General features: G+C 33.2%; 1 protein-coding gene across 1 annotated transcript in view; it reads left to right on the top strand.

Moving 5' to 3' along the window:
* Positions 1-10,700, top strand: part of LOC117101318 (basal body-orientation factor 1-like) — a 23,579-nt gene extending 12,879 nt beyond the window's left edge. Inside the window, exons 4-11 of the mRNA XM_033241284.1 lie at positions 2,276-2,419; positions 3,939-4,090; positions 4,736-4,902; positions 4,971-4,978; positions 6,241-6,444; positions 7,152-7,372; positions 7,665-7,826; positions 10,190-10,700. Coding sequence (XP_033097175.1) covers positions 2,276-2,419; positions 3,939-4,090; positions 4,736-4,902; positions 4,971-4,978; positions 6,241-6,444; positions 7,152-7,372; positions 7,665-7,826; positions 10,190-10,376 — 1,245 coding nt within the window. The 3' untranslated portion in view covers positions 10,377-10,700. The remainder of the gene's footprint in view (positions 1-2,275; positions 2,420-3,938; positions 4,091-4,735; positions 4,903-4,970; positions 4,979-6,240; positions 6,445-7,151; positions 7,373-7,664; positions 7,827-10,189) is intronic.
* The last annotated feature ends 634 nt before the right edge of the window (positions 10,701-11,334 follow it).

Here is an 11,334-nt window from a genome sequence, read left to right as displayed (position 1 = left end):
AGCTAAGTAGGACCTTGTATGATAGGTTTTGATTTTTATTTTATATTCTGTTTCTTTGAAAATAAACTACTGAATCATATTATTCATCTCTTTTCTATGAATATAAGCAATAAATAAACATTTTTTTTTTATAAAAATAAAATGTAGCATGGCATAATGATTGAAAGGTAATGAGAAAGAAAACAAAAGATTGAATAGTAAAAAGAAAGAAAATGAATAGATTGAAAAGTAATAAGAAAGAAAACAAATAGATTGAAAAGTATTAAGAAAACGAAAGATTGACAAGGAATAAGAAAGAATACGAAACATTGGAAAGGAATAAGGAAGAAAACAACTGAAGAAATAAGGAAAAGAAACAAATTGAAAGAAAATGAAAGGCTGAAAAGGAATAGTTCAAAAGAAAGAAACTGAAAGGTATAGAAAAGGAATAGAAAGGAAAGATTGAAATGAATTACAGTACTAGAAAGAAAACGGAAGATGGAAAAGGAGTAAGAAAGAAAACGAATAGAATAAAAAGTATTAGGAAAGGAAACGAAAGATTGGAAAGTAATAAGAAAGAAAATAAAAGATTGAAAAGGAATAAGAAAGAAAAATTAATAGAAAGAAAATGAACTGAAGAAGGGAAGGAATAAGAAAGAAAGTATAGAAATTAAATGCAAGGCTAAAAAGGGATAGAACTAAAAAGAAAAGAGGAGTACAAGCTATAGTAATAAAACCAAGAAACAAGTATAGAATAGATAGAATGAATAAAATAGAGATAAATGGGAAAGTAAGTATATAATTGCTATTAAATATTTTGTTAGTAAATATAACTGCAACTATAACTTTATTATTCAATACTTTTCACTTGGTAATTTCAAAATTTTGCCTCTGTGTATTGTATTTTTAACTATTCAATATAAAAACATAAAAATTAATAAATCCTTTTTCTTTTCGTCAAGAGTCACTTCGCCTCGGAATAGTTCGCTAGATAGACAGCGCATTATAAATGCTGTTTTATTATTATTATTTATTAATGTAGTCCTGTCTTTATTATTATTATTTTTTAATTAGAAAAATGTCTCTTTACACTGGGCATCCTGTTCAGTAAGTAACTTCTGTTATCCCATGGGGCCCAGTTATGCTCATAAAGATAATAGACCTTTCCGGAGTGTCAATCAAACTTCACAACTGACTAATCAGAACAACGCTAGGAATACGCACGCGTCTTACAAACACACGTGTTGTCCCACAAACGCACGTGTTTGCGTATGTTTTAACACTGCCCTCTTGTGGGGCCTTAGCAACAAAATCCAAGGGGCGGAGCTTAGCGGAAAGGTCCATTAGGGAGTGGTGTTGTTTTATATGAGAAAAAACACTGCTGCCGCTGGAATTTAACCCATGACCCTGGGATTAGAGGGCAAGCATTTTAACCACAGAGCTATTCAACTACACTCCACTCTTTTGCTTTTTAACATATTCTTGTTTGCGTTTTAGATTTCAAAATTGCAGAAACAATTGAAGGACACAAAAAGAGAAACCAGGAAAGAAAAGGAGATCATTGTAAGTATTTTTGGCCCCTGGTTTTAAAACGTTGACTGCCAGACCTTTTTTAAGGTTCCTTCCTGTGTGCTAAAACAAGTTTACATGTACAAACATACTTTTTTTGAAATTTTATCTAGTCATATATCATCAAAATGATGTGTCTAATAAATTGGCGGAAAAATATTAGGGGGCTAGTAAACCTCGTAAACTTTGTTGACTGTTAGGTGCGAGTTATCTTGTCCGCTTTCTGCATGGGTTGGTAGATGTTCAAAGGGCACCGCCACTTGTGCTGCTTGAGTATACTACCGGCAACATAACACAAACATACATACGTCATTTTTACGTTATTGTTTAGGTGTATCTTCCCCGAACTACCAGCCGTTGAGTCTGTAGTTCTACAATGTATAACAAAGAAGTTATAAACGCTAGAATGTTACCCCGATTTTGACAAATGTACTTGTCCCTGGCGCCCTCAGCAGCACCATGTGGGCGAGTATACTCGTCGCTGGCAGTGAACGTGTTAAAGTCGTCAAACGCTTGTTCTCAAAGCATTTTAATTTGAGTACAAAGCATTTTTTTTAAGTTATTGATATTTTAACCTTAACTGAAAAGTATACTATATTTTAAAAGTTAATTAACATCAATATCACCTTGTAAACAATTTAAATATTAAAGATTGAACATGAACATTCAAATTTTTATATGAATATTTAAATGCATAAATTTGAATATACATATAATTATAATACAGATTGCAGACTTCACTGAAAAAATACAGCAGCTTGAAGATGCCCTGCAGGAGAAGTCCAATGAAGTGAAATTGATGCAAAGTGAATTGAAACTTGTTAAGGAATTCAGACGGAAGCGTGGGCAGATGCAAAAAGAACTTGAGGAGGTACAAAATAATACAAATTAATGATAATTAAACATTTTCTTTGTCAATGGCAGAACATTTGATACTAACAACAGAATCCTCTCTGTACTGCCCCCTATTCTCCTAATTAAGTTTCAAGTTACTAGTTAAGTTAATATTCTTTTATTGTACAGATATTGCACCTCATTACTACTACTACTACCTCAGTCTAATTACTTCTCTATACTGCCCTCTATTCTCCTAATCAAGTTTCAAGTTACTAGTTAAGTTAATATTCTTTTATTCACCTCATTACTACTACTACTACTACCTCAGTTATATATTTGATACCCCAGCATTCAATTTATCTTCAGTCAAGGTGTGCTGCATGTAATGGACTATTGGAGTAATGATAGCCTGTTTTTATTTTTCTATTTTTCATCTTAAATGTTTTTATATTTAGGTAGTTAGGTATCTTGCTTAATGTTGTTGTTATATTTATGTATTTATTCTTATTTGGAGTATTTTAAACAATTTTGACTTGTAAATATGGTATGGTTTTTCCATTGTTAAGTGTCTTTGAGCATGCTTATTCATGAAGAGGTCGCTGTATGAATTTGGTAAATACATAAATGTGGCAAAGACAAGCCAAACCAGTCACTGGTCGGAAAAATCAATTTTTAGTTATTAATACAGGGTTTACCAGTAAAATGAGAGCTATAAAATGGTAAAAGAATCATTTAAATCCGTCACTTCGTTATGAAGTTACACGAGTTTAAACATACAGCTGTTTAAAGAATGATATTTGAGAAATCAGCCTTTAAAGTTTACGATTTCAGGCATTTCTTAGGCAGAAACCATCACCATATCGTTAAAAATTGTTGTTTTAACATTGAAAATAAGGAAAATAACAGCATAGCATGATGCATAGATATATAAAGGATAGTTAGTGCAATAAAATAGATTTCCAAAATTTTGAAATTCCAGCATGTTTTGGACATTATCTCCAAAACAGGATTTGACGAGTGACTTGTTTGGCTTGTCTTTGTCACAAATAAATAAAAATAAGTGTAGATTTATTCAGAGGCTTGCCTTCAAGCTCTAGTGTAGGTTAGAATAAAAACTGATTTTGTTCTTTCAAGTCTAAAAACAGCTCTTCTAAGCCTTGTTTATGTAAAGGTAGGAGAATAACACATAACTTGCAGCGTCATTGTGCTGAATTGCGTATAGACGTGGTCCGTGACTACCTAGCAGCCGTAAAAAGGCGCTTATAGTAGCTACATGTTCACATCATTCCACAACGACAGGGGCTGAAATTAACCGTAACATCAGGGTAGCCCCTCACTCTTCCAACTCATGCATTGAGTTCACACGAGCCAGGTTTTTACACTGGGCCTCCATTTTAATTCCTTATCCGAGAAGACTTGGTTCTACCAAGCGCACCCTAGGGAGGAGTGGCTGGAACCAGCGCTGATGTTAAGGCTGTAGCTAGCAGCACCCTTGCCTTACTGCTCGGCCACTCAACTAGCCTTAATTTGTTTATTATGCTTTCTCAAATTAGATAAAAGAAGACATGTTTTTGACGAATAAAGAACACAAAGAGCAACTGCAAAGGATGGAGCACAAGTTCTTTGAGGAAAAGATCCGATTGCAACAGGAAGCAAGTCAGAAGATCGCGGAACTTGCGGAGAGAGCCCACACAGAAGCTATCAGGTAATAATTGAATGATTATTCTTTCAATAAAGATACATTTCCTGATGCCATTCTTGAGTGAATCTCAGGTGATGTGGTAGGTCTGGAAATTTTTGAACAAATGGTCCCAACAAGTTCTACAAAGGGTTTCTGAACCAAAGGGCCCATTCCAAAAAGGGCGTTGGGGTAAACCCCATTATGTTTTCAAGTCTAGGAAAAATTTTTTGATTTAGAATGGTACAATTTTTTTTCTTTTTGACCACAATATTAAGAACATTATTGGGAGAAGTGGGAGGCTTCACAGAGGTGGGGCTTCTGTTTTGACAACGTTATACACTTGAACTTGCTTAGTCGAATCCAAAATGCCATTGAAATATTGTTTGACTTAAGATAAAATAAATTTGACTTAAGATAAGATAAAATTCGACTTACAGATTGTTAATTAATGGAAAACACAACAATTTGTCATGTAAAATAAGATCGACTTAGAAATTATTTGACTTAGGCACAGTCGACTTAGGCAAGTTTAACTGTAATTATGGCATATCTCTTGTCTTTCACCATTGTGGCTTGTTGACTTATAGAAGCAACATTTTAATCTATCCTGCTAATAAAACAATTGTGATTGCATTTTACATGGATAATTATTATTTGATTTATTATCAGTAAATTGGATGAGACAACTCGATCTGTTTACAAAGAAAATGTGCGTGTGAATGAGGCTCTGTGTTACCACATGAAAGAAACAAGTGAGTTGGAAAAAGCTAAAGGGGAACTGGTGACCAAGAACAAGCAGCTAGAAGACTGTCTCTTATACACATCTAAGCTATCAGGTAATAATTGAATGATTATTCTTTCAATAAAGATACATTTCCTGATGCCATTCTTGAGTGAATCTCAGGTGATGTGGTAGGTCTGGAAATTTTTGAACAAATGGTCCCAACAAGTTCTACAAAGGGTTTCTGAACCAAAGGGCCCATTCCAAAAAGGGCGTTGGGGTAAACCCCATTATGATTTCAAGAGGAAAAATTTTTTGATTTAGAATGGTACAATTTTTTTTCTTTTTGACCACAATATTAAGAACATTATTGGGAGAAGTGAAAAGGGAGGAAAGGAAAAAAATGAGAGCCCAGAATGCCTCAAATGTTATGTTCGGGCGTCCAGAACACAAAAATTTCGCGGGGGCATGCCCCAGACCCCCTGCGACAGTGTTGTCTCAATCGTCCCAACTTTCGGCCCCCGCTTCCGGCCCCCCCTTTTGGACATTTCTGGATCCACCCATGCTCAGCCCCAACCATGGTGGGGCTTAGGTGGTATAGACCCTCCATTTTTGGAAGTCCTTCCGAGAGCCCCTTATATATCAAAATTCAGGACCCGCCATTGATACATACATTTGAATATAGATGAATTTAAATAATAAAAACACAGCTACCTGAGCTGTTCATTGCTAAATTTTAAAATCAGAAATGTAAGCCAAATTTTCAGCAAACATATTCTATTGAAAGCCTTAAAAACATCCATTGCACAATAAAGAGTAAAAATATTCACACAACTATCAAGAAAGCCCAACAACTATACCTGGTGGCTCCCACAGTCAATAACAATATAGCTAACATGCAGAAGATATGGCAAGCAAAGAGAAAAAAATGCTAAGTGATATATTATACACTAAAGCCTGGTTCTCACGTTAGCAGTATCTGGATACCGCTAACTGTTAGCAAGCGCTATCGGTTATTAAGTTGAGCGCGTTTTTATCATCAACCAATTACACGTACGCGTTTACAATTTCTAGTTTCTTATTGGCCAGTGATTCCATCATCATATTCTTGGTATCCGGATCGGGATTTTCTCGTATGGACGCACAGCAGCTTACAGTTAGCAGGATCCGGATCCTGCTAACCGTTAGCTGCCGTGTGAGATCATAGCCTTAAATACTGATATAACAAAATGTCACTCTCAAACTGTAAGAATGCTATTTCAAAGCAGTGTTCCCAGATTAATGATTAGTTTCTTCCCAATAGGGGCCTGGCCCCCCCCCCGACGACATCACTACAATAGCAGTCTAATCCAAACCTCCCAACAAGGACCATATATTTATTATTTTACTTCATTACCGATATTGATCTTTTTTCATGATTTATTTAATTTCTAATTGTGAATTCACTTTGTAGTTACAAGAGAAAGTATCAAGTCTTGAGACTGCACTCAGCCACATGGTGAAGGAGTTTGAGCGAGAACGCGAGATTGTTGTCAGCAAGGCTTCCATCGAGACCGAATCCAGTAAAGTGGAGATTGCTAAGCTACTGCGTACAGTTGAAATGAGATCGAAAGAAATGAATAAAGTGAAACGACTGGCAAAGGCTGTACTTGATCAGGTAAGGCATAGATGGGTCACATGATCACATATCAGGACCATACTCTTCTTTCATTCGTGCAAACACCTTGTGGCAGATGATATACAAGCTCTCATTGGCTTGTTGTCTGTTGATTTTTATACTCCTCGGAGAACTAAATATGTTTCATAGGTTTTGATCTTAATAAGCAGGTAATGATGTAAAGCGCATTGAAGCCTTTGTTGTGCTATATAGACCAAGTATAGTATGGCAACTTACCAAATTTTTTTTCCATTTTTACTGTAATCTTAATTACAGTAATTAAGTTATTAGAAAAAATATTTTTATCATTATTAATGTAAATAATAATTAAAATTTAATTTAATTATTTTGATTATTATTAACATTAATAGCACATAATATTTATTCTTTATCTTATTTACAGGAATTAAATTATTAGAAAATTGTTTTATCCATTGTATTGATTTATATATTTACACTAATTAAGTTATGAGCAAAATTATTTTAATTATTATCATTGTTTAAAATAATCGTTAAAATAGTATTAATTATTAGTAACATTAATGTACATGATATTAATTCTGTAATTTTTATTTAACCATCTTATCTATTATTGATCGAGTGTAGAATAGTCAGGAATTATTTACTATTCTTCAAAATGCCTATTCCCCCCCCCAAATACGCGTTTATTTTAACCTCTTTGCTAACCAGCCCATTTTATTTTATAGAGGACTGAAATGGAACAATTTTTCCTTGATTCTTTGGAGCTTGTGAAGAAAGAGATCGTTGCAAATCGTGCTAAGTACCGTCGAGATGCTGCAATGGCATACCACAGACGAATGCTAGATGCACATGCCGGCAAAGTAGACTACCCAAAAATAAGAACCTTCCGTAATTCCGACACCAGCACCAATAGTGTTTACAACGACCTGAAAGCGGCTGAAGATTGGTACGTATTAATCATCGTTTCATTACATTGATTAACTAATTCAGATGTTTAATTCCTAATTTTTATTAGAATTATTTGATTAATTGTAATTTAAATTAGTGGCTATCATTTGCTATCATGATTATCATTAATATCTTTTTATGTTGTCATTATTCAATATAATTTTAATGATTTATATAATTTTTATCTTGTTATTAATTTCTTTATGGTTATTAATTACAAATATAATTATTGTAGAAATTAATGTTATTGTTACCACCATTCAATAAATTTCAAATAATATATCTTTCAGGAGTGGACTTGGAGTCCAATTGGATCTTAAAGATTTGACTTGGGAACAAAGAGAGCGCGTTCTCAGACTTTTGTTTGCCAAGATGAATGGAAATAAAGTACGTCCTCACCCTCCGTCTGACGTTGGTCCGAATAAAACAAGGTTATCATCTTCAATTGAAAGGTACAAGTCGTGTTAACACTTATTTCATTTTTAAATTGTTTTCACACTATTCTCATATTTAGATCCTGATTTTAAGATCTAAACGTGCTTCCTCTTCCAACAGTCAACCATTTTTGAAAGCTGCTATGAATCCTCACATGCAGTTATGTAGTGTGCTTTTATGACATTCACACTGTCAGAAGATGAACAGCTTATTTGATGATTATGATGGTGATGATAATTATGATAATGATTAAGGTGATGAGGATGATTATGGTGATAAATATGATGAGGATGATGATGATATGATGACAATGATGATGATAAGGACGGTGAGGATGATGATGAGGGTGGCGATGATGGTGATGATGAAGATGATGATAATGAAGATGATTATGATGATGGTGAGGATAATGATGGTGATGGTAATGATGATGATGATGGTGATGATTGGATGATGATGGCGATGATAATGGTGTAGGTGACGATAGTAAAGATGATTGATTGATTGATTTATTTATTTTCCACATAATGAAAAAAAAAAAACATATACATGATCAAACATATTCAAAAAATCTATGTGGATGGAGACCACAATAAGTTTGAGAAAAACTTTAAGATGTGGCCACCATTAAAATAAAAATAAAATACAAAAACTGAAAATATAAACAGGTAGTCTGGTTTCTATTTTAATACATAAGGTAGAAGGCTTAATTACCATACATCGAGACCAGATATCGTTTAATATTAAGTTTAAAAGAAGAAAAACTGGGTAAAGATTTTAAAAAGGGGTCAAGGGAATTCCATAACTTAGGTCCATTATAAAATAATGATTTTTTTCTAAGAGAAGATATACATTTTTCTGTTGTAATATTGTTTTTTGAAAACCTGGTTGGATAGTTATGAATTTCAGACTGTTCGGTTGGGAATAATAGGGTAATATGGATTGGGAGTGTATTACTTATAAATCGATACATAAAATTATAGGTTTGTAGTTTGTTTAGATCAAATATATTAAGTGTATTATATTTGTAAAATAAAGGCTTAGTGCGTGTAGTACGACTTGACCCTCAACAAATCCTGAGAGCACGTTTTTGTAATTTAAAAATGCTATCAATACTAGTGGTCTCAAGACTTGTCCAGGGGCATAGGTATGTATGTTTATCAACTGTGGTGGCCCACGAGAGATTACAATAGTTAATATAGGGTAGGACTAAGGTATTGTATAATGATAAAAGTATATGTGGGGGAAAATCATTTTTTAACTTATTCATGACACCAATATTTCTAGAAATAATATTTAAAATTTTGTTACAATGAGGTTGCCAGGAAAGCTTGGAATCTAATGTTACACCGAGAAATTTTGTTTCACTGACCTGGTTAATAATATTATTATCTATTTTTAAAACATGATTATGGTCTTGTTTTGTTTTGTGATTAAAAAGAATAAAATTAGTTTTATTAATGTTCAATGATAATTTATATAATTTAAACCAGTTGGATACTTTGCTTAATTCAGTGTTAGTAATTTTAAAAAGTTCTGATAAGTTTTTGTTTGAATAGAAAAGATTGGTGTCTTCAGCGAACAGAACAAAACCTAATAATGATGAACAATTTGGGAGATCATTAATATAAATTTAAAATAATAAAGGACCAAGTATTGACCCTTGTGGAACACCACAGTTGATTTTAGAAAGAGGAGAATTATAAGAGTCAACTGAAACAAATTGTTGTCGATTGCCAAGGTAGCTTCTAAATAGATTGAGAGCAAGGCCTCTGACACCATAACGTTCAAGTTTGTTTAGTAAAATGCTATGATCAATAGTGTCGAAGGCCTTGCTCAGATCAAGAAAAATACCAGCTGTGAAATAATTATTAACAATAGCTTTGGTAATTTGGTCATATATATCAATAATAGCAAAATCAGTTGAAAAGAATTTTCTAAAACCATATTGGCGATTATGAATAATGTGCTTATCTAAAAACCCAAGCAATCTGTTTTAAATTAGGTGCTCAAGGATTTTGGAGAAACAAGGTAATAAAGAAATAGGTCTGTAATTAGTAAACAAATGAGGATCACCTTTTTTATAAATAGGAACTACCTTGGCAATTTTTAGGGCATCAGGGAATGTTCCCTTTCCAAAGCAAAGATATAACATGATGATGATGATGGGACTGAGGATGGTGGTGGTGATGATGATGACGATGATGGTATAAATGATGATGGTGAAATACGATGATGAAGACGATGAACAATGACAATTTGATCTGTGCTTTTTCATTTTCTGTATGTATTCACACTGTCAATTCAACATAGGTTTTTTGCTCTTTCTATTTTAGCTTGTGTTCACATTGCCCTAATGTTTTCATTATTTTTCTTTCAGGTTAGCTATTGAAGGTCCGTCTGAGCAAGATAAAACTTTTCTAACTCAAGCCCACATGGATGGTTCAATGGAACGTAATATCATACCCGCTATCACTGCATCAGCAGGTTCAATAAAAGCCAATATTATCCCTGATATTGGAGCGTCAACAAAAGATACACAGCAAGAGTTGGCACTAGTCTCATAAAATCTGAACATGGGACTCAAAACCAAGCAAAATTAAAGACTAAATCATATTCCAATTCATAAATTGTATTTATCATTTAATTTCAATGTGTTTAACGATTTGTTTAGCACTTGTATCATGTTTATTTGTAGATTTTAAAAACTTATTTTTTATAATGAGGTGCTTATTAATAATCTTCTATAACCTGTCTACCAATTTGACATTTTATGAGTATATAGCTTATTACATGATTTATTTGAATTTGGAAAATGTAAACTAATATAAGTGAATTGTATATTAAAACTATTATTATTATTATGATAATAATAATTATTATTACTTTTATTATAATTGTTGTTATTGATTTCATCGCATCTTAATCAGACTGATCTCACAACCAAACTCCAACCCATGGGGTATCAGAAGCTAGTGTTTCACTCATTTAATTTATCACTTTTAAAATTTGGAGATTATGAATAGATTTACACAAATCCACAATATATAGTTCATAAATGGATAGGGTTAGTGTGGTTATTAAGTTTATGGTTAAGGTTAGTGTGGGTATTAATGTTATGGTTAGGGTTAGTGTGGCAATTAAATTTATGGTTAGGGTTAAAGTGTGGGTATTAATGTTATGGTTAGGGTTAGTGTGGCAATTAAATTTATGGTTAGGGTTAGTGTGGCAATTAAATTTATTGTTATGGTTAGGGTTAGTGGCAATTAAATTTATGGTTAGAGTTAGTGTAGGAATTAAATTTAGGGTTTGGGTGGAGGTAATAATGATGATAATAGATAATGATAATAGATAATATATATATTGGCGACCACTGGGACTTAATACCATGTTTTTGGTCAGATTCACACGAGAGCCCTAGTATCCGGATCAGGAACTAACTGTTAACTCTAACCATATTAGCACCTGTGTGAGAACGCTTAGTTAGTTAGCGCTAACGGTTACCAGGTTCTCGATACGCTATTA

The sequence above is a fragment of the Anneissia japonica genome, unplaced genomic scaffold (assembly GCF_011630105.1).
Source record: "Anneissia japonica isolate Jap-2015-1 unplaced genomic scaffold, ASM1163010v1 scaffold3709_len703521_cov189, whole genome shotgun sequence".
NCBI lineage: Eukaryota > Metazoa > Echinodermata > Crinoidea > Comatulida > Comatulidae > Anneissia > Anneissia japonica.
Note: the sequence above shows the minus strand (reverse complement) of the source record. Positions and strands in the feature narration are given on the sequence as shown.